At 42.8% G+C, this 24,662-nt stretch overlaps 1 protein-coding gene across 2 annotated transcripts in view; it reads left to right on the top strand.

Annotated features, from left to right (window-relative positions):
• The first annotated feature begins 702 nt into the window (after nucleotides 1-702).
• LOC126400992 (regulator of G-protein signaling 6-like) overlaps nucleotides 703-24,662 on the top strand; it is a 62,198-nt gene continuing 38,238 nt past the window's right edge. For both annotated transcript variants that reach the window (XM_050062017.1, XM_050062016.1), the window contains exons 1-2: nucleotides 703-1,030; nucleotides 5,065-5,160. In XM_050062017.1, the coding sequence (XP_049917974.1) occupies nucleotides 5,077-5,160 (84 nt within the window). In that variant the 5' untranslated portion in view covers nucleotides 703-1,030; nucleotides 5,065-5,076. The remainder of the gene's footprint in view (nucleotides 1,031-5,064; nucleotides 5,161-24,662) is intronic.

Here is a 24,662-nt window from a genome sequence, read left to right as displayed (position 1 = left end):
GGTTTGCCATTTAAGCTTGACTGATTCCAGAGTTTCCATGAAGAGGGAGGGAAGGAGGAGACATGCAAGAGTGGAGACAGAGTGCATGTTTGCCATCCACAAGCACAAAAATGGAATTTCTAATGTGAGGAGATAAAAAGAAGGGGAAAAAAACGCTTCAGAAATACAAATATAAGTTGTGGAAATGTGTCTAACTTTGGATCATAGCCTGCTTAAGAAACACACACACAAGCTTTGAATAGAAACTGAAAAGCCTTATCTCTGAGGGCGCTCGCTCAAAGAGTCTGGAGTATGTATTTATAGTCTGCATCTGTGTGTGCTCAGTAACAGTAACTTGTTTTTATATTAGCATTTCAATATCCTCCTAATGAAATGTTTCTTATTTTCAGCATCAGTGGGCGCTGCTGCAGTGTGCATCTCTCTGTCCTCCTTTCCTCTCCGCTGTGTATCCACTGCTCTCTGTGTCTCACACACACACACACACACACACACACACACACACACACACACCCTTGTTCTGTCTGTCTTTCTCCTCCCTCTATTTTCCTCTTTATATTCTCTCTAATTCCTTCATCCCTCCCCCTTTTCCAACTTGATCTGCCTCTCTATTGCACAGCATCCCCCTGCCTCCCTCTCTCTCTCTCTCTCTCTCTCTCTCTCTCTCACACACACACACACACACTCTTTCGCTCTCGCTCAGACCCGAGCACATGCAGACAGAGGGAGAGGGGGGATGAACGAGGTGCGCACATGTGAGGATCTCCTAAACTGCCGGGGCAAGGCAGGACTGGTGAAGAGAGAAGAAGAAGAAGAAGGAGAAGAGGAGGAGTAATAGAGGAATACTGCAGTGACCAGCCAGCTTCTCTCCCCCTCTCTCTCTTCCTCGCTGCTTCACTGCTTTCATCACCCTCTCTTCTTCATCCCCTTCTCTCCCCCTCTGCCAATTATACCATGAACCTGCCCGCCGCTTGTTGCTAAGGGGGAGCCAACCGGGGGAGCAGAGTGGACCAGGCATTATTTTGTTTCTAAGGTAATGAATGCTTCAGTAATGGCAACTGCCAGGTGTCACAGATGTTGCATCGCACTCGGCTGCTCGCCTGCTCGCCTGCTGAAATTGAACATGGCTTTGGGACTCACAGCCACAATATGGTTGTGGGTGTGTGTGGAGCACAGTTCACTCTGTGTGTGTGTGTGTGTGTGTGTGTGTGTGTGAACTCTTTTGCGGTTTGTTCAGTTTGTTTCAGTTGACCGGACGTCTATTGGCTTGTTTATGTGCACTGTTGCAGAGGGGGGGGGGTCTGCCCTGTGAATATGTGCAGTGTCCTTTCATGTTTGTCTTTGCATAAATAAGTGTTTGCTTGGATTTGAGGCATGTGCGAAGACACACCTGTGCTGTACACGAGGGCATACTGGTGCTCTCTGGCTCTCTGTTAGCAACTGTCCATATTCCATCCATTTCCATTTGACACGAGCTTTCAATTAACATCTTGAGCGGGCCTCTCTGTGGAGTTTGATTTGCACGCTCGAGCAGCTCATTTGGGAGGAAGTTGTTCTTCAGAATTACAGCTTCCTGTCCACAAGGGACCTATTGTCTCGCTATTGTTTCCTTTAAGCAGGTGCTATGCAATCCATACTGCCTGCCTTTCTTTACGGCCCTTGAGGCGGATGCAAAGATTAGCTGTCTAATGTGCTCAGGCTCTAAAAAGAGCACAGACGTGTTAACCAATGGAGAGTGCTGCACTCCGCACTTCTGGTGGCAATAACAAACACTAAGGCGAGAGCGGATGATTACTTATTCACCCATGCGCATCACCACACTCCGTGTTGTAATAGATTAAAGTGCTCAACTGTGGTGACAAAGCCACCTCACATGTGTGCTGCTGCACAAGCGGGTGAATTTTAACAATTTAAATTTCCCCCCTCTCTCCACCAGAGCCATTATCTGCAGTTGTTCAGACTTGTAAGACTGCACGGCAACAATTACATAATTCAACTACTCCAAATCCCTTACTAGCGGCTAGCCCTTGGCAAGATGCAGTGTTACTAATTCAGTTAATGTATGAAGGTTTCATATTGTGCCCGCTCATGTGTGCCTGTCATGAAATGCTATCTGTGTCCTCTGTGCTTTCTCCCTTCAATAGCTCATCATAGTTCTTTTTGGAACACAAATAGCCTCTACAGTGAATAATGAGGCCCAGTGAGCACCGCGATTATTATTTTTTTCCCTGCCAGCTTTATCCTCTCGCACTTTGTGCTTTATAAGTACCAAAAATTATGAATGTGCTGAACTGTGTAATCCACCCCCTTCACCCCTCTTTCCTCAGCACGATTAAAGGACTAATAAATGGTTTAACCCGTTTAATGCACACAGGAGCCTTCAATGGCAAAGGGTAGACGGGGCTAAGGGGGCTCGTTGAAGCCCAGTCGTCAGCGTAGGCTATGGAAATCCTTAGTTAAGCAGAATTAATTCTCCTGAGAGACTGAGAGAGAGAGAGCGGGAGGGAGAGAAAGTGATGGGGACTGTGTAAGGGTTGTAAATAAATCCCTTAACAGCAGCTCTCAAAGCACGAAGCCTGGGGGGAGGGGAGGGGGGTTATTGTGGGGAGTGCAGGCAAATCAGAGGTAACCATCGTATGATTGCAGCTAATGGAGCCAACATTAACGCTTCGCATTAAAAACAAAAAAAACATAGCGGCTCACATTGACCACAGTTAAACTCTCGGTATCACCTCAGTGAGGGTTCATGCATTATGAACATCAGTTTTTTGTAAGGAAAGATGACTCATCTCCTCACAGCCACACTGACTGTGTGTTGTAGGCACACATCTGTGCTGTATACATAATTACTGCCATCTCGACTCCCCTGAGTCGCGCTGATACACTGTACTGCAGTGATTCTCAACCTGCGTGCATCGGAATTGATTTTTAATTTGATGTTATCTGACACTATTGATTACATTAAAAGTGGATGTTAGTGCGATATGTTTTTCATACAGTTGCATTGTCAGTGTGGTCAAGTTTGCATTTGGACTGCTACCACATTGAGCAAGAAAAGTTTCCACGGTTTATCCATTTTTAAGGGGATTAAATACACGCACATCATGTAGGTTATTAGAGAACAGTGTATACGAAGAGAAAGCAACACCTGTACACTTACTTCATGCCCTAAAAGTTGAATTAAAACAACATTTCAATCCTATGTGGATCTTCATATGGTCAGAATGATTGAAAAGTGGAAACCACACATATATTTATACCTAATGCACACCAGTAGATTGACAAGCTGTGTGACGGCAGATGTGGTTGACCACCTAAACTGTCCAGGGTGATGAAACACTTGACAATAAACAATTCAGTAAAGTAAATACTTAAAAATGTCAAACAAATAATATCACATTCTTCATCCCGTATATCATAGTCAACATCACCTGCGTTCAGGACTGTGTTATGTTGGATGATGAATTTGATGTGGCTTATTAATTAAGATATTTGATTTAAAATTTGAAGTATGGCTTTCTTATTACTGTTTTTTTCTCAGTGTACTTTATTGAATTGCTTCTTGTCCATTGTTTTATCACCCTTGGTAATTTGGATGCCTTACCACACCTGCAGTTATTGAGCCTGTCAGCCTGTTGGTGTGCATGATATATAAAATGCGTGTGGTTTCCACTTGCCAAACATTTTGACCTTGTGAAGATCCGAGTACGGTCGAAAAGTCGTCTATATCCAACCATTTATCCATTATCTTTAGTTACCTATTTTAACTGTTTGTGCATTACTTTTCGCTAACGTTATCTATTTCAACCATTCATCCAGTGAAGTTTAGCTATTTCAGCTAGCTTTGTGTTCATCCATTACTTTTACGAACAGTTTAGACCTATCTGCTGATGCTAACCCATCAACACACAGCCAATCGCAAGTTCAGGTGTTACAGCTAACTTAAATTTTTCTTATGTTTATGTCCCTTACATGTCTGACCTTGACTATACCGAATTTTAAGCCAATAACTGTCTAATACAGCAAACACATATAGACGGGGGCAACAGAATTTGACGCAACACAGGCAAAGAAACTTGAAAAGTCCAGCGTGGAGTTGACTTCTCAATACAGAGAGCAGAGTTAGCATTAGCATAGTGAAAGTTTTGACAGCAAACATGGTTATGTGTGCAGTTCTTGGATCTAAACCTGACCCTGGAGCTTCATTCTACTTTACTAAAACCCCAGTTGTCGCAGATATTACTCTATGTGTCACAAACACTAATGTCAGCCGCTGCCAGTTACAAGCTAACAAGCTAGCAAATAACATAAATAAGGAGATGCTAACTACACTTACCATTCTGATACATCTTCTAGTCGCTGATTTTGGTGCTCAACAAACCCCACATCTGTGTGTGGGTCTGACTGAAGCTCAGACACATATGGCTGAATCTCTCCTAAGTTTCCTCTAACGCTGGCCATCCTGATGCATTCTGCTCTTACATGGTTCAACTAAGTGCAAGCAGCACTGGAGAAAGTAAAACTTATAGTAATTTCCCAATGAGGGAGAAGCAGTAGATCTGCTTACAGCCCTTTTACAAAGTTTTTTATGTGGGACAAACATGGTAAAGAATATATTAATGTAAGAATTCTGTCTGGAGAGGGACTTTAAAATGTGGGCTCTTTTTATTCAAACCATGAAAAATCATTGAATTACTCGAACCACTCTACAATCTTTCATGGTAAGTGCAGAAGTGCCCCAGGAGTACGCCTGGTTTGGAACCACTGCGGTATTGTATGTTCGTGATTTGACTTTGCAGCTTAGTTAATATTCAGCTTCCATCAGCCTACCTTAGCTCTCTTATCTGTCCCGACTCTGACAGGCGTCTCCTTACCGAGACAGCAGCACACATTTTGGCAGCTAAATGTCATGACGATAAAAGCCAGAGGAATTTTTGGTGCCCGGGGGGAAATAGAAATGCTGACTGATGTTTATCGAGTTGTCTCTTTTTTTTTTTTTTTTGTTCTTCCACCGTCCGGCGGATGCCTGGTGCTGTGTTTCATGGGGTTCATGTGTTTCTTCGACAGGACTGAGTGAAAATGGCGGAGGGGTCCAGAGACCAGGGAGGTGTGGGCACCACTGATCCAGAGGAGGACTCCCCCAATATGATTGTGTACAGAAAGGTAAGTCTGACTCTATGTGTGTGTGTGTGCTACAGTGTCTGGTCTATATGTAGAAAGAAACATTCTCTGAAGGCAGTGACCCGTAGACGGGCTCCTGACAGCCCACTGGTCCGTATCAGTGTGTATCTACCACATGCTCGGGTGTCAGGAAGCCTCTCTGTCAGCCATCTTGAAACAAAATCAAGCCTATCTCTCTCTTTCAGTCCTTCAGGACCTTCTTCCTAACACTGAACCATCACTAGTCTGGCAAACTCCAGCCCTCCAATGTTTTAATAAGCTCTCAATCCCATCAGTGAGGGTTTGGGCGATGAGAGGTCCTTTTAGTGTCAAGGGTAATTACCTCGTCCCCATGGCGCCTCACTTTCAATAGCTGCTGTTTGATTGGAGAGGGTGAGCAGTATTGGTGGCTAATTACGTGGATGTTCGGCGGGGAGGAAGTAGCTGGTTCTCGAGGGCCGGGATTGGGAACGGCCAATGAGGGGGTGGTTATTCCTCCTCGACCGACGAATAGCTTGTTATTTTTCTGCCAGTACTCTGACAGCCCACTTAAAAAAAAAGAAAGAAAAAAAAGCTTCTTTTGATCAGACTTAAACCACGGGATCTACTGCTACCGATGATGGTAAAGAAATGTGCTGTAAGCAGGCCGCGGCTGACTGATCCTGTCCCGCTGTCCCAAATCTGTTGTTTCGTCCCGCTCCTAATGATTGTCCGTTTATATAGCGAGGTAAACAGATTAGTGGAGGGATGGGAGAGACAGGATGTGGAATGATAGTTGACAGCAGCTGCTTCAGAGGTAAAACTTCTCTTTCTGGCATGTTGTTAACCATGTGTCACTGTGGCAACAACTTGAAAATTTTCCTGCAAACCTCCATCTTTGTTATAAACACCTCCAGTCTGCAGCTCACCCAGAAAAACTGTCAGGACCTCCTTTGTACTCGGACACCTTATAAATCTCTATTTCTGATTACAATGCTGCTTGGTTTGTGTGCCCAGAACACAGTGTCACACGTCAGCAGTTGGCAGCATGAAAGGAAGTGGATGCGCATTTCCAGCAACAATTCACTTGTCTACTGTAAGTACTCAAGCTGGTAGGGTAGCAGTGGTCATTTCCAGTCTCCTAAAGTCTCTGCCAGGGATCCAGGAATGATTATCAATAATCAAATATGACGATCAAGAGACAAATGGCTTCTCTCCCTCGAAGCCTGGATTTCATGACAGGCGTCACATTGCTGTCAAAAATATTTGTGCACGGCATGTGGGTCTGTTTTGTGTGTCTGTTCAACATGGTAATGCGTTCATTGTTTATTCAGTTTTGTCATTATTCTCCATGTATTCTAGGAAGCTGTCACGCCACAGCGAGAACATACTGTAGTCGCATGTAAAACTGGGTATCTTCATAGATTTCACGGCAGCGCTTCATTATGTAATGCTACACATGCCTGGAGGCAATGCATTTAAGAGGCTAGTTTTTGCTTGTCAGGATGCTGCCTGAGGGAATATTCATCATTTCATGTTTTAGTCATACGCAGTGACAACAGACAGATGATTCTGAGAGTGACAGGGTTTTTCTTTTTTCCTGCCCCTTCCGTCTTTGAAAAATGACATTTTTGATTTGAAGCTTTTGAGGAAGAAAGCCGAGGATGCAGAAGAATTTCTCACATACAAAGAAATAACAATGTGACACCGCATATGTGGTCTTAATGTAGCACCTGACCTTTTAATTTAATTGATGTAACGTCTTACATTTTACGTCAGTGCCACTCACTAGCTGAAGATGTCAAAGAGGCCAAACGACAGAGAGGTGCTGGGGCTTTGAGGGCAGAGCGCCCACGGCCTCTGGACTCCGTGGGTGGGCAGCCTGGCACAGTGTGAAGGCGCTGCTTGCAGAGAGGCAGATGGCCACCAATATGCTCAGCCGCCTGGGAAAACACTGGCAGCTTCATCCCAAAGGCCTGAGCCCCTGTCAGCTGGAAGACATCAGCACCTTACTGCGAGGAACTAAAGGCTAGTGTAGTCCGCGTCAGGGGATAAAAATATTTCAAGTGTGGGCAGCACCTTTTGTGAAATGTATAGAGAGTATGGGTGAAAATACATATTACTTATACGGGCGTTATCTGTTGCAGAACCGTTAAGTTAACTGTGTAGGCTGTTAGATAAAGGTGAATGTGATGTATTTAGCCATTAGAGAGGCCTGCGAGGGGAGGAGGCTGTCTCTGTCCATGCAGTGTAGGTGCTGCAGTACTATCTTGCTCTGTCTCTCTCCTCCCACGAAAAGAGGAAGTGAAGCAAAACAATCCAATAACTGCAGGACGTCTTATTGCCTCAAGAAGTTTTGGTCTAACAGAAGAAGTAGGTTGCACACATACTGTAAATGCATACACACACAGGAACAGGAACTCGTACACAAGCTTAATGCCGCTTTAATGCACACTACTCGTTTGAGTTGTTGTGTTTTTCCTTGCTACGTTTGGCATGCTTAGCAGACAGAATATGGCAGGGTAGATGAATAGGATTGGCACCAAGAGACGCACAAAAACGAAACTCAAATCATGATGAGAAGCACTACTGTGCTGGGAACTGCAATTAAGCGGAGGAGAGAGTCCACTTTACTGCTCTGACGGGGTAAAGCTCACAAACTATTAATAGCTAACATCTCTCATCCCTGAGTGTGAGTGTGTGTGTGTGTGTGTGTGTGTGTGTGTCTTCCCCTTTTTCCCCTTCGTGACTTGAGGGCTAAGACTGGTTCTTCCAAGCCGTGACGGCTGCCTGGTTTTTGAAAACACGCAATTATTTGTCGCCGAAGGACCAAAGCGCGAAGAGTTTAGGATTCCTGCTGAGTCCCCTCTTCTTTTTATTCAGGTCATTAAATGTTTGATTGGATAATTCTTGACAGTCAACTCATACCTGAAGGCAGGTATTATCGCCATCGTATGAGTGGTACAATCACGCAAAACTTTTACCCAGATGAGTTTTATGAGCCATTAGTGGGTAAATATTAGTAATGAGCCATGACGAGAAGTTCAAAGGCACTACTTGGTGCCAGTGGCCTTTGGGCGTGTGTAAGTTTTATTAGCAGAGAGTATAGATTGGTCGACAGTTGCAGCTGTGTTATGTTGTAGCTCAGTACACTGTATTTTCTCTGTTGGTAAATTGATGCAACGCCACAGTGCTCTAAAAGCTCCATCTGTGAGAGAAGTCAGTACACAGAGTCCACATCTTAGCCACGCTAACAACATGACCCTTGAGATGGCAATGACACTCTGTGGGTTGGTCAGTCCATCACTTTGTCCAGAAACGTCTCACTGAGTGTTTGATGTTTGATAGCAGATGACTCCTTCTTCTTACTTTTTAGGTGATATGTTCTGCTTGGGTTGCTGTAGGGCAGGTTTTGTTGGCGGACCTCTCCTTCTAAAGTGTTAAAGAAAACCTAAGAAGCTTGTGCTGCTGGACATGCTGCTGCTTCTTTTCGTATCAAATCTACCCACCTAGGGTGTTTTCATATTAGGTGCAGTTGATTCTTACTGTGCACAGTTGCAGTGCAAGAAAATATTGATACACTTGAGTATAGTGCTACTATGTTTTGTGATGCTGTATCGATTCTCAAAAACACTCTTAAGTTTTTAATTAATACCTTACATGCAAAGATTTGTGGCGGTTTTGTGTTGTATTTAAACCCCTGACCACTACATACAGTGTTGTGATCTATCTTTAGCCATTTCACTCCTCCACGCCAACGTAACAACATATCGCTAGCTTAAACATAGAAGCCCTAGGAAACAGGCTGAGTCATAAAGAATGCACCTTTTATAGCAATATATTGAATCGTATTCTTTATACCGTGATGCATATCGTATTGCCAGATACTTGCTAAAACACAGCCCTAGTGCCTGAGTACAATTGCCAACCCCTTCCACTTCCCCGCTGCTTTGCTTTCAGTTTAGTTGTGCTAGTTTGTACCTGAGTGCACTTGTGTCATCATCTATGTGAGATTTGTTAATGTTGACATGACAGTGTGTAAAAGAGCACCTATTGGAGGATCCCAAGCCCATACAATAGAGCTGAGCTTCCTATTATGTCTTCTATTCTTTATATTTGGAGATAATGTCAGAACGACCCTTTCGATTGCCTTCCTACTTCATCATGGCGGTCGCTATGCAAATACAGATTTTGGAATAATACATTTGCAACTTGGGCTGGTGCAATATCAGATTCACCACAAGAGTTAAGGATAACAATATTATCGTGATATTTATGAAAATTTGGGGGGAAAATGCTGTCAGTCAAATTCATCTTTAACTTGTGCATTTTGCTACCCTGGAAATCCAGAGTTCTCGCGAGAGCACAATTTGAATTTGCTCAGCGAGTCACTCTGGCAATCAGTAATGATGCTCATTACCCACGCCCTTGTAGCCGAGCTGCACCAATCACATCGGTGTATCTGATATAGGTGGGCGAGAGGTGAGCTAAACAGATGACGACAGTGCTGCGACGACGAAGTCCGGAATCAGTCAGTAAACATTGCAAGATGAACGCCAGTTGTTTGAAACGGCTTTGGACGCTACAATGAATGAGTTAGACTTGGCTTTTTCTCTATAAGAGGAACAGAAGACGGCGCTCGAATCTTTCCTTTGCAAGAAGGACGTTTTTGCTATTTTGCCGACCGGATACGGCAAGAGTGTAATCTACCAGTTAGCTCCACTGGTAGTGCTCTGGATACGTCACCCCATGTATTGTTCTGATTGGTCGTAGTGTTATCCAATTGCGTGCAGTGATATTTTCAAATCGATGCTTGGTGCTGCCCCTCGAGTTGGGCCATTTGCATTACTCGTAGCCAAACCCTAAATCTTTCTAGATTTGGGTCTGGATTTCCAGGCTAGCATTTTGCCTCTTCTTTTGGAAAATGAATTACACTCAAAATACAAGTGTAGGGAGGTGGAGATAGAGTCTGTAACCATAACTGTACAAAAGCGTATAAAACAGCAGTTACACTTAATGGATCGTGAAAGGCAACCAGATGGCGTTATGGGAGGAAGACAAAGCAAGACCGCAGAGAGATGGAAATTATTAAAGAGGTGCTGCATTATTTACAAGACATTATCATATATGTATTATTAACAGGTTATCATTTTTAAATATTATAATCATCATCAATACTGGTATACACGAGACCCCTAGCTGACACTCGTTAAAGCCTTAAATAGCAGTTCACTTCTGTTCACTTCACTTGATGTGAACCGTTACAGAGAACCATACTTGAGACCACCCTTGGACTTAAGTACAGTCTGATGTAACATGCTGCTGTGTTGAACTATGGCCTATTCAAGTGCTGGAATTTGTTATTGTTGTTATATAACACAGGCTCCGCACAGGCTACTTACAACGGCATGAAAGACAAACATTCTGTTTGTTGTTGGTTATTTCCTTAAAAACTACGACTTTATTCTCGAAATATTACAACTTTAATCTCATAATATTTCGACTTTAGTCTCGTAATATTATGACTTTAATCTTATAGCCTAATATTTCAACTTTATTCTCGTAATATTAGGACTTTTTCTCAGTTATGACTTTATTCTCGAAATATTCTGAGTTTTTTCTCGTAATATTTCGACTCTATTCTCGAAATCTCCGAATTTCTTTTTCTTCAATGTGGCCCTAATACTCCATCGTACCCTAATACTCCGTCGTAATTTACAATATATACACACTATAATAAAGATATGGGATATAGTCAAGATGGCACCACTTGAGTGGCAGCTGGTTACAGTAGTTCTGACCCCCCTTCGTGGATGTGCAGTATGTGGTTCTGAGCGAAGCAGTGGCCAATGTGGCACCTTTCCTGATCTCGTAATTACGAGAAAAGATCTCGTAATTACGAGATAAGGATCTCGTAATTACGAGACGAAAATAAGAAAAACAAACCGTTTTTTGTATTTTTGAATTTGATTATTAAACGAATAATGAAAAAACAAACCGTTTTTTGATTTTTGATTTTAAATTGAAAAAAAACAAACCGTTTTTTGATTTTTGATTTTAAATTGAAAATGGAATGAACGAATGATACACGGACCAAGCTACTTCTGTTTTGAACGTTTCCAATGTAAAACATTTTTTAATTTTACAATATCTTAGTATTTGGCATGCCCCACTTTTGCTTTAATGACAGCATGCACTTGAGCTGGCATGGACTCCACAAGTTTGTGATAAAACCTGATAACCCATGTGATCCCAGCATGATTTGGCAATGTTCAAAAGAGCTATTTGTGATGTCACAGAATGATGGCTTCCCCGGTCTTCAGTTGCCTCCTTAAATGTTCAGTGGGCTTGAGTTGAGGTAACTGTGGAGGAAAGTCCATGACAGTCAGGACACGTTGGTTGTCATAAAAGTAAATGGAATGGACTTGCATTTGTATAGCGCCTCGCTAGTCTTCTGACCATTCAAAGTGATGAGGTTACCATACAAGGTCCCAGCTGCTACTCAATTAAACATTCACATGCACTCACACACTGATCACACACCATCAGGAGCCATTTGGGGTTCAGTGTCTTGCCCAAGGATACTTCAACATGTGGACTGAATGAAAGATCAAACCGCTGATCTTTCAGTTAATGGACGACCCGCTCTGCCTCCTGAGCCACAGGCAGTCATGGAGTTCTTGTAAAGTGTTTCCATGCACTGCCTACTTAGAAATCTGTAGTTAAGCCATGTTTGGATGCTGAGAAAGCTCCTCTTTGCTTAGAATAACAATTTGACTTCTGACACTCTCACTTAGCTCTAATGCCATGTTTCCCACTATCACACTGATGAGTAGTAAGCAACAATCTGCTGGAAACTATTCATAACAGATGAACTCTGCAACTCTGGCTGCAAGTTGAGTTACTTGAATGAGCCTCAGATGAGCATATCAAATCCTCCTGGGTGCCATCTGAATGCATGCTTCAATGGAAGAGATACAACTCAAGGAAATCTGAGCTTTTGTTGGTCAGTGCCACAGATTTGCTTACATTTGATTGCTGACAATGAAATATTGCAGGATCTTAAATTTTTCTTTTTTTATTTTACATATCAGAACTTGTTGTGTTTCTGAATCCTCAAATTTTTAGATAATTTCCCAGTTTATGCCAACATGTTAGAGATTTTCAATTCGGTATCAGACTAGGTTGTATTTAGTGCTAGTGCAGATGTTAGCATGCTAGCATGCTAAACTACACTGGCCATGGAAAATGTTACCTTCTAAACATTAGCATGTTATAATAATATCATTACGGGCATGTTAGCATTCTGATGGTATCGAATTCAAAGCACAGCAGTAGCTAAATACCACCACACAACTGCTGTCATTGCTGAAGTCTTGTTATTTTTTTAACTACCTCCTTCTCCTTTCTTTTTCTCCCCCCACCATTTCCTTTTTTCCAGCCTTTCTTCTGCTTCTTGCTAATTAATAATTGAAGCTCATTTCAAGCATTCCATCTTTGGAAAAATATGTGGTCCTCTGAGACATCATATCCCCCCCGCCCCCCCATTCATTTATTCATATCCAGCACAGTTTTTATCATCACTTGGTATTTTTATCCATGTATGTGCTTCTAAATGTCAAGAGGGGAGGACTAAAGGGAGGGGAAAAAAACAAAGGATATAAAGATTAGATGTCTTTTAATGCCTTAATAAAGCACAGTATCTAAAGCACTTGGACAGATCTTTGAATTTGAATTTGCATGAACATTACAGTGCTGTGATAAATTGATTTTTGCTCCAGTAGCAGGAGCTATTAGGGGGACCAACATGAGTTATCACACCTGTGTCATTCCTTCCCACTGGATAGATGTTGAATCTAACATTGTCTGAGGGACCAGAGAAGAAGAAATTACTGTCAATGCCAGTCCCAACCTCCCACACTGTCCACGTCATTGACTGTCAGCTGGTTGGGTTTAGGATGATTTAGAGGCAGGACACATAGGGAGTTCAGTTTACTCCTACAGTGTGGATGATCTGGACATACTGGAAAAATGTATAAAATTACAGCAATCACACTACTGGAGAGAATCTGCATCAAGTGGCAGGGGAAATTACTGTATACAGTAACTTCTCACATTGTCTATTCGCCTACCGCATTAGGGACTGGCAGCTTGTTGGGTTTAAAAGACTAAAAGGACTGAATCGCTCTGGTTGTGCTGGTCTGAAGGAAGCCTGCCTGTCTGTCTCTCTGCTGCTGCCCCATGAGTCACACTCTCTTCTCTCTCTGAAGTGCCCCCAGGGCCCATGCAGGGTATATCGCTCCTCTTTTAAGACTGACCTCCATCCTAGGTGTCCAAGTATGGGCCACTACTCGCTGTTCCTGTGTGCACTTAAGATAACGCAGTCCAGCCGAACACTCTGCATATCACTCCTGCAGCTGTATGGATGGGTTCTCCCACTGCTTTATCATGCATGACCATTTTAACACCGTCTCCACTTGCACCATGGGAGCCTTTATCTGACGCGCTGCCGGTATGGGCTGAACTATCAGGGTCACGCTGAAGCCCGTGTGCCTGTATGCTAAGTGCCAGTGTGGGTTGCTTTCCTAGTTGGGTCAATAAGATAAAACAACAGTAACAGCATAAAGCTCCATCTCTTATATAACCAACTCGTGTGTGTTTAATGTGTTAGCCCGTCTCTTCTTTCCAGTTGAGCAGAAGGACCAACACATGAAAATCCTGGAAGTCCACTGAAAAACAAATCATAATTGGATAATAATTCACAGTGTTTTGGCAGCCTGCGCACTGTGTTGACAGGATTATTCACCTCATCCATAGAGAATCACTGTGTCTGAAATAAAAGGCTTTTCCCCAGTGAGGAAAGTCCTTCCTGTGCCAGTGCCTCTCCTGCTCTCCCTCCCCGTTTGCACATTGCTGACAGTGTGCTCTTAAAGGAGCGAATTAAATAATGCAGCCAGTGTTTCTGTGCTTCGTTTTGGGACACTGAAGTGTAAAGCTGCATATGCATGCACAGGGTGATGTTAATAGGGAGCTTGGTGGTTGGCACCACTGCGTCCAGCTTTTAAATGCCCTCCAAACCCCCCTGAGCCTCCCACTTATCGCATGCTGAAAAGGCTGCTTGGAATCACACTAGGGCTGGAGTCCGCCTTAAATGCCTCCTACTGTAATCTGAATAACCTCGGCATCTCTGCAGGACACTGAGGGAGCTCACTGCACTCCTACAGAGTGGATTATATGAAAATATTAGAAATGCGGATATAATTACAGCAATTGACTTTGAGAGGATTTCCATATCGGATAAGGTTTCCAGTAACTGTCTTTGGGTTGATATGTAATAGCATCGGTGAGGAAACTGTTGCCCAGTCTAACTGTTGTTGATGATGCTAATAAGGAATAATCTCTTGTGTCATCATGCACAGTAAATACTAAATGGGTTATTGGAATCGGCTCTGACATTAGTGTGTTAAAAGCTGCTGGTCCTCAGTGCCTTGGGGTGACACTCTGACAGTCTGACAGCAGTGACTCGCTGGGCAAACTGTAGCCCCGCGGTAGTGCTGACACACTGAATTAGTAAAAAATAGGATGTAGAAAGAGAACAAGCTATTACAGTCCCACATGGTTTTGTCACATTTTTTAGAATAACCGCATTCACAGTAACAGAGACAATAATTATATACCCACACTGCACTCATCTCACAATTTTCCTCCAGGAGGGAATCGATACAGGAGGAGTAAAGTGATTAAAGCAAAGATAACAAAAGGAAACATGAAGCAAAATTTGAAAGGAGATAGTAATAAGAAAGAAGACGAAAATAATTGTAAAAAGCCCTGATGATAAACCCACATACGCTTTATAATTACAGCCTGAGGATTCCAAGTTGAGCTGATAAAGTCAGGAATGTATGGAGCGGGCAGGCTGTGCCACGCTTGGTCGGGAATGGAGATGCCAATAGGGAACATGGAGCAAACAACAGAAGCACTGAGACATATATGACCCCAACAGGTGACATCTGCTGAGAAGATTCTATTTAAAAACCAGGATTAAGTCCATGATGCAGTCAATTATAATTACATAATCAACTGTGCTGAATGCTGCATTACAGCTTCAAATGAGCAAGACTGAGGAATATTCTGTGTCTAAAGGAGGAAAATTGTATCATATCAAATTGTTCTGGCCACTTGGAGGTCAACACAACATCCACATATCAACTTATAAAATGATTACACATTCAGCAGATATGGAGGAGAATTGTTACATCACAAAGTTTGAACATTTACCCTTTATTAAATAGGCATTAGTAGTGGTTATCAACATTAAAGATTTAGGGTTTAGGAGGCTCCTGCTACATCGATAAGCATGTTTAGAAAGCAGATATCAGCTATTAAACAGCCATGTTTGTTGTTTTGCAGCAACATGTATACCAGCTGTTTTTGTCATTGGGAGGTGGAAGGGAAGATGAATGATGTAATACAGAGGCAAGACATCTGCCAATGTACATACCACTGAGACCAACAAACAACAACAGTGAGACATCGATGCATTTCCAGTGGAGTTAAGTGCCCTGAAACTTGGTTGTCTCCCTAAAATGTGGCTATTTTGTTAGTGACTTGTTGCTGCGTTTCTAGCAGCATTTCCTCCAACAAATTATGGTGTCTTTCTAGCGAATTGTCAGTGCATTTCCAGTGGTGTTTCTGCCCCAAAATGTGTGTTTTTTAGCAACTCATTGCTGTGTTTTTAGCAACATTTCTTCCCCCAGATGTTGGTGACTTTCTAGCGACCTATCATGGCATTTCCAGTGGTGTTTTTACCCCAAGATGAGGGTGTTTTTTGGCGACTCGCTGCGTTTCTAGCAGCATTTCTTCCAACAAATAATGGTGTCTTTCTGGTGAATTGTCACTGCATTTCCAGTGGTGTTTCTGCCCCAAAATGTGGGTGTTTTTTAGCAACTCATTGCTGCGTTTTTAGCAACATTTCTTCCCCCAAATGTTGGTGACTTTCTAGCGACCTAGGATGGCATTTTCAGTGGTGTTTCTGCCCAAGATGTGGGTGTTTTTCTAGCAACCTGTCACTATGTTTTTAGTTGCGTGTCTGCCTCAAAATGTAGGTGTTCTGTTAACAACTCGTGGCTGCATTTCTAGCAGCATTTCTTCTCCCAAATGTTGATGTCTTTCTTGCGACCTGTCACTGTGTTTTCAGTAGTGTATCTGCCCCAAGCATGGGCGATTTATTTTTTTTTAGTGACTGGTCAGTGCATTTCCCATGGCTTTTGTGCCACCAAACATGTGTTTAAAGCCAATACATGATCTATTCCTAACTGTAACCAAGTGTTTTTGTACCAGTACATAACCACATGTTAAATACAGCGTTGCTGCAACATAAAGAAGTGTAAAATTTTGCCAGCGACCATTTAATGGGGTGATAACGGCATTCTGAACATGCTACTCTGTGTAGCAGGAGCCTTCTAACCTATATCTTTAGCACTGATATCTGCTAACAACACCTATTTAGTCAAGTGATAATGTTCAAAATGGGTGCACACATTTGGAGTCATGTCTCTGGCCACCTGGTGAATGTACATACATTATTCACTCTAATTTTAGCTCTGGTTTAGTCTCTACCAACTCCTGATAAAAACATCTGTCTCTTTAGCTGCTAAATGCTATCCATCTTTTCTAACTCTGATTTAGTGTTTTTGCTACTTTATGTGTGTTTGTGTTTACTACGGTGGGTTTTTAGAGCTTTTTTTCCTCACTAAAAACAGCCTTCATTGTGACCAAAAACAACTATACGAGCTTTGAAAGTCGAGGACCAACTTTCGTAAAACCCAAACAATGAGTTACGAAGCTGTGTAGAGCTGAAGGGAACAGCAAAGTCATTAGTAACTGTCAGAGTTATGAGTTGGCAATATAGCAAATCGCCATAAAGAAACAACAATAAATAAATACTTTCCATGAACAAGTTTTATATTTTACAGCTTTCTAGTGACCAGTAATACATGACCAATAAAGTGGAGCTGTGATTTTAGGTTAAAGATTTATGTAATTCATGCACCCTTCCCCCCTTCTAATACATTCTTTCATAATAGCAGAACATATTTACAGAAGTTGACTTTGTAATTGTATTAAGCTTTTCTGTCGTCTTTTTTTTTTTATGACTGGTGTTGCGTCATTAAGCCACGGAGATGGATTAATTTTGTGAACTGATCTAGTTTTCAAGGGTGCAGTAGCATCCAAGGCTGATGAGCACAAGTCATTAAAGTGGCTAACCAAATCATTTGTGCGTGCAGTGTATGGGCAGAACGAGCAGTAAGTCTGCTTTTACTCAATTCTGCTGATGAAAATTTAATAGCTGATTGAGCATTAAGGATGCAGGAGCAGATGGTTCATTTGTCCTGCAAAATAACAACTTTAAAGGAACATTAAAATGAAATAGTCATATGATTAGAGTTCCCCAGTGTAGAGTTCTCACATACAGTGTAAAACTAAGTGACACTTTTCAGATTCATGCCTGTGTCTTGCTGCGGTACAGCTGTGTTATTTTCAAAATCGGACCCTGCCTCTGGAATCTGCTCAGCCCTTCTTCATGCTTCAATTTCAGCTGCAACTTTAACTCCAACTTGTTCAAACCTCCGGGGATCTTGTCTAGAGACGCTCCTCCTCTTGTCCCATTTTCACTCTGACTACACTGCTAATCAAAGAGAAGGAGTATTTTGTCACTGCTGACAGTTTTTTTTTTTTTGTTGGTGGTACATTTTATCCTTGAGTTGGCAGACCAGCCGATGATGAGAATGTCCTCAATGTGCTGAATACAGCTGATGAAGTATGGTTATGTGACAGAGAAAGGAGCTGCGTGCCACTTGCCCGATCACAAGATATTTCATATTTTAATCTTTGAATGCCTCATTAGACAGCTCTCCATCTCCTCTGAAACTAAAAGAAGTTCTGTGAGGATGACAAATAACAGGAGAATCTGGTCGCACTCATTCACACTGACATTCAAACAGCTTTTAATTACTTCTGACAAAGATAAAGAGCATAATACAGCAGTACAGCTTGTCACACAGTGAAGAATGTAAATTAAATACACTGATCAACAACCTTACAAATGTGCGATAATCACGCACCATCTGCCAACAACCCTGTTCGTATTGTTTACAGACACATCTGATGGGTTGATAGATGGATAGAGTTCCCCTCAAAAATAGAAGGTCTGACTCAGATGAGCGGGAGACAGGCCGAGAGGGATAGAGTGTCATCTGTGCACTGTTGAACCACAGGTAATGATGGAGTGTCTGTTGCTGGAGTGCTGTGACTCCCTGTAATTGTCTCTGGGTCGAGGCTGAAGCAGGGATGAGTCACCCAGGCCCCAAATGTTAATCACCATGGCCAGCGAGTCTGACTAAACAGGCCCTCGGAGGAGAGACCAGAACATTTTGCCGCACTCCAAAACGTGGACCTACACCCCCAAACCACATCCCCCAACCTCCGCTCAGGTCAGACCACCCAGACTCTGCAACTTTGCCTCGTAGGAGTTCTCAGTTAAGTCGTACGCTGTCACTACAAAACAAAACTGCAAAATTAATTGGACAAATGACTGAAATGTCCTTGTGTGTTTGTCCGGTTTAGTCACAGCCGCAGTCATAAAGGTCTAAACAACCCATTTGTCAAAAGTGACAGTGTTATCCTCTGGTGCGCAGGGAGATTTCATACTGAATTTGTGACGTTAGGGAAGCTGCACTGTCTGACATTATGTGAGTGAGTTAGATAATCAGTGGCAGATTCTCCTCTTTCTTCCTCCTCGCCGAGAAAATAATAGAAATGTCCTTGTGGGAGACCTTGCTGTGTGCCGACTCCCATTTCCACTCCAATCGCTCTGTCAATAACTCATACAGCAGAGGCCAAATCCATAACAAAGCCGTGATTACTTTCATCAAACTGAGTGAGAGGAAAACCTCAGCGATGAACCTGGATCCTGGTCTTTTTGAGCTCGGCTTGATGGAGATTAAACCTGTTCGTACATTTTTGTCTGAAGGTACAGTGTGTAGGATTTAGGGGGATATACTGGCAGAAAAGGCATTAAATATAATAATAATATAATATAGTAAGATGATAATATAATGGGGGTTTTTTTACCTTAGATGAGCAGTTTATATCTACATAGGGAGTGGGTCCTCATCCACAGAGTCCACCATGTTGTACTGCCATGTTTCTACAGTAGCCTAGAACAGACAAACCAAACAACGGCTCTACAACACTGATTTGGTCCGTTTGTTTTGGAGAGAGTTTCACATGAGATACTCCTCTAACCCAAGTATCCTATATCTTCTAACCAGAGCGAGACACCTTGATTAATCCCACCTTCCTTCTCAACCACTTACACGTGTCAGGCAACATGATCCTAATTTATTTAGACAGTCCAATACACCCAGCTTTGAATTTGACACCGCTGCATTTGCTTTAAATGGAAAATGGTCTTCATTAACGGAAATGACAGTAGGAAGGGAGTGCCGGAGCTTTTTAAGCTTGTAATAATCATCAGAATCGATCGTGCTGAGGCCACAGAGAGAGAGAGAGAGAGAAGGAGAGGGAGGCAGCAATGGTGCTGCAGCAGGGTGGTAACACGAGAAGAGGCTAACATGGTTATTCCCACGCTTCAGAGGCACAGCTGGTAGCGAGGAGCAAATGCACATTCATAAATCGGTGATTTGTTTCCAGAGTAAGGGCTGTGGGTTTGAATATTGCTAGTCTGAGTGGGCGGAAGTTCGCTGCAGAGATCAGCCTCTCATTGGGCGGAACGAGCCACCCGCTGAAGTCCCGCCCTACCACCTCCGGTTGTGTAGCAGTTTTCAACCGTTTTCAACACGTCCTTTACTAACTTTTGCGGTGTTTGGTCTTGCGGGGATGTAGCCATTTTTCTGCCATGGTTCATGTCCTGTAGGCGATATTTTTGTGGGCGTGTTACACCAAAACCTGTTTCCCCCCAGCAATATTTTTGCAAGCGCACCGTTGCTGTGGCACCGCCCAGAACGATTGTGATTGGTTGAAAGAAGTACAAGCAGCCGGGGCGTTTTTTTCTCCAATCTCAAAGTGAGAGTCGGCCCAGCCAGACCTTTCTTTTCTTGAGGAAGGTCTGGTGAGCGAGACTAGAATATTGCTAGCGCTGTCCCCGAATCAGGATCGGGACTTTAAACCGATGCATCGACTCGGAAGGGTCATATTCATTTGTCACGTGCTTGTGGTTAATTTGTTCATTCTTTTTTTTTTTCTAAACACCGAGCACACCTTACCTACTATGAGAGCTTTATCATCCACTCAGTGCACCTATAAAGCTTAGCCCCCCCACACTAAACTCCTCTATCAGCTTACACCACTCTTTACCCGTAAGACCCATTTTTTAATGCCTTTTTTCATCATCCATGATGTGCAAACATCAGATTTCCACAGTCCGAGTAAGGCCTGTCATGAAAATAATATTAACTACTTATCAAGGTCAGGAAAAATGTCGAGGTCATGTCCATAATATGGACAGTATATTGTACTGTACGACGTTACTGTCCTTGTATTTACATGAGTGTTAGTTTACATAAGAATGTCACCATCATTTTCGCCAACATGTTGCCAGGATAGTAAGAAAAATGTATTTATTTTTGGGGGATATTTTTCTCCAATGTCTGAATATTCTTTCATTTATCTTTGAAAGGGTGTACTTGGATTATTGTGCTGTTAAATTATCATTATGGTCTTAAGACGACAATCATATTGTTGGTGCCTGGGGGGCATGTTCTGTCCCAAGGCCACGGTCGCGGTCCAGGCCTAGGTTGCCTCCCAGTTCCGACTTCATCTGATTTTTTCAACAAACGCCACTGCTGAGGTGCCTTTGTCGTCCTCTGGGACGCTGTAAATCCTGATATTCTTACGTCTGGATCGCCCCTCCAGATCAGACACTTTATCCTGTCACACTCAGTGATTGTTGAGCAGCTGGGTAAGGACACCCTTGACTCCAATGTCCCATCGTTCCATATCGTTGATGTTTCCCTCCATCTCTCCTACGCGCTTCACTACTCCTTCTCCCTGACTTGTCGCGTCTTGTACTTTCCAGTTTATTACCATTGTGAATACGTCCATTTGTTTTTTAATGTCCTCCCAAGATCTCTCTTCAATTCGGCCTGGAGCGCTGCCATCCCCGAAGTCAAGACTTCACTCACCACTCTGTGACTGCCATCTTGTCCCATTGAAATGTCGCCGGCCGCATCTTCTCTTGCGATTTCCCGTTCGGCATTAGTTCGTAACCTGTATCCACCCTTCCTAGTCTTGTCCCCACTCATTATTAAATCGATGTGAACAGACTTGAATGAATATATACCCTTGAATTGGGGGAAATTTAAGGCAGATACTGGAGCTTTGTTGCTAGGCAGTCACTCCATGTAGCGCACCACCGGAAATCAGAAGTATAATTTGACAATCATATTGTTAATCAGCATTATTTCTGGGACAATAAATTCTCCAGCAAAAGTAGTTACTAAGACAAGCCTAGTCAGAGAAAGTAAAAGTGTGTGTCCATGTCATAGGCATATCACTGATAACAGTAATCACATTACTCATACTCCTTTATATCTCATAGGAGGGAGCACTTTTGTACCAAATATCAGCACAGGTCTGATTAGATTGTAGGCGCAAGGCCGCAGACCAAGTCCAAAGAATAAACACAGCCGGGCTGATGTTCAGTACAACAGCACAACCTTGAGAGTGTTTATTAGTTACCAGTAACAAGCGATTTAATCTTTATTTTTTTGGCTCCATCAACACAAATAGTTCCACAGCTGGACTTGGACTGGACTGTTGCCGGGCAACACATAAACATTCCTGCACACTAGCTTGCTACTATGTGTAGATGTACGTGATAGTGCAGACCAGCTGTTTGATATCATGTACATTCATCTGTATGTTTTCCATTTATTGTGCAACCAGTGAAATAAGAGTCTGCTGACAGTCGCTTTGGTGGCATGTGAGAGTTATCAGCTCAATCAGACAGTGTGTTGGGATGTCCTCTGATATCATATGAGCGTACCTGGAGATTTGCAGTGAAGTATCCAGGCTACTTTCCTTCCCTTTGTCCTTTTCTGACAACCAATCATTATTTAATTCAAAAGTAACTAGTGGAAATTTGTTTATATTTACGTCATATTTTATGTCAAATTACTTTGTCAGAACAAACTGTAAATGTATAGGCCTAATACTCAGTAACGCAGTACTGCTATGTGTGTGTCTATTTTCACAGAGGCTGTCCTATTAAACTGTCCCAAGCTTGTGTCCATTTTTTCGCTCCAGATCATTTTTGGGGTCACACTGTGATAAGCTTAATCCTCTCTTCTTGCCAAATAATGCTGTTAGCTAAACTCTGATCTTCTTGAGCTAAAGTATGACATTCAGCCTCAATGGAAAAGAAAAGGTTTTCGTTTTATCATGAACTTTTTGCACGTCAAGAATCCATTAATTATAAATGCACTTGCATTACAAGGAAGAAGGCAGGACATTAGCAGATGCTAAATCTTTGTATAAAACAGGTCATGGCCTTTTTGCAATCAATGTCTCAAGCTTTGTAGAATTTTATCTCAATAATGCAAGGTTGACCGTGTCCTGCCTTCCAAAAAAAAAAAAAAAAAAAAGACATCTAGATTTTAGAGAACAATTTGCAAGCTTCGCTGTGGTGAGACGGTGAATCCAACATTTTTCCCGTTTCTTTCTTTTTTACTGTTATTTTTTCAGTGAGTCTTTCTGTATGATATTTAATTCATAGGTTGTGACAGGAATATCCTGAGCCCTGGTCCGAGAAGTGCTGTTAGCAGTTACAGTTGTGGAGGAAATAACCAGACAATTCTGATGTGCAAAGTCCCAAAGCAGGTGTGGCTGAGCAGATTGCCTTCACAAACCCTTGCTAAATTACAGCCAGCTGTCACGCACAGATAGCATACAGCCGGGAATGAAAACAGAAAAGGACACTTCACTTCACTTTGAAATATGGTGAGAGGATATTAGATCACAAAGCATGGCCATTCCCTTTCTAGGAAGCTTATTCAATAATTCAAGGGGGTGTGCTGGTTAGGTTGCAAATTCTAGCTTTGCGGACATAATAGATGGTTCATTTTTTGACTCCCCTGAGGTGGAAGAATAAAAGATTTACGAGCAAATTTGGTCACTGCCTGGCGATGCATTAGCCAGCACTGCATGTGGTTTGTTGATATTATAGATAATCAATCAGCAGTGAGTAAGGATTTGATGGCATAAAACACCTACTGTAGTGCTCTTGCTTTACTATCCATTGATTATTCTATTTAGTCAGTCAGGCTTTAAGGTAATACAGCTCTGTAACATTGACTGTTATGAAACACCTTTTTTTGCCCATGATGCAGTTGTAGGAGCTTCCCCCGGCCTCCTCAGGCCTCATTCAGTTTCATTAAAAGACGATTAGAGGATGATAATTGGACAAGTGGCGTGTGAGGAACAGGATGACAATGTGACAAAGGCCAGCGCCGCTGACATGTCCTCAGCAGGTCCCTGTCAGGCGGAGGAGTCATCCCCGCAGGGACCAAGGGCAGCAAAGCACATTACAGGTGTGTGGCGCTGCCTGCTGCCCAGTGGCACTGCGAGATGAGATTTTCCCTCCACATGTCAGCCCAGCCGCCCGAATTTCATTACCTGTACCTACGAGTTGGAAGTAACAAGACTTTATTGCCAGCATTGGAAATCTGTCACCCAGCGAGAACAGAGTTGTTTTCATAGCACCTCACCAGACTTGAAATAATACTCCAAGAAAAAAAAATATCCTGATTCCGCTCGGTATCACACACACATGAGTGTGCCGCTCGCCGTCTGACAGCAGCCTCGGCTTGTGTGAGTTTCTAAAGATCTTTGAGGGTCCAGAGGTGCATTTCCCCCCACCGTGCTCCACCACGCCTCCTCTCTCTTTCATAACAGCCCTTTTCACTTAGTGCCTGTGTTGTCACAGTAACACTCCTTGCCCCTAAAAGCCTGTCAGCATTCCCACACTCACTGGGAGAGCCAACACAGGTAATAAGGACATCAGGTCTGCAGTTACAGCAGCATGTGAGTGACAGTCGTACCACGGTGGTAAGGAGGGAGGAAAGGATGGAGCTTAATGATACACAGCGGAGCTATAAAAATCCTCTCTTATACTGGTAGCCGTGACAGGAAATCCATGCATCTTGAAAGGTCAAGGGCCTCTCTTACTCACTGATTGCATGTGAGCATGTGAGAAACAGTATAATTTTGAGCTGAGATATGATACCGTCTCCCGAGAGAGAGAGAGAGAGAGAAGGAATACGAAAGCAGCAGTATCTTAGTGAGCTCATAGTGCCATATTATCCCACCAGAACACTGCGCTCTGAGAACGCAGGGTTACTCGTGGTCCCTAAAGTCTCCAAAAGTAGATCAGGAGCTAGAGCCTTCAGCTATCAGGCTCCTCTCCTGTGGAATCATCTTCCTGTTACGGTCCGGGAGGCAGACAC

Source organism: Epinephelus moara, chromosome 14, assembly GCF_006386435.1.
Source record: "Epinephelus moara isolate mb chromosome 14, YSFRI_EMoa_1.0, whole genome shotgun sequence".
In the NCBI taxonomy this organism is placed as follows: Eukaryota; Metazoa; Chordata; class Actinopteri; order Perciformes; family Serranidae; genus Epinephelus; species Epinephelus moara.
This window is presented reverse-complemented; position numbering and strand designations above follow the sequence as displayed.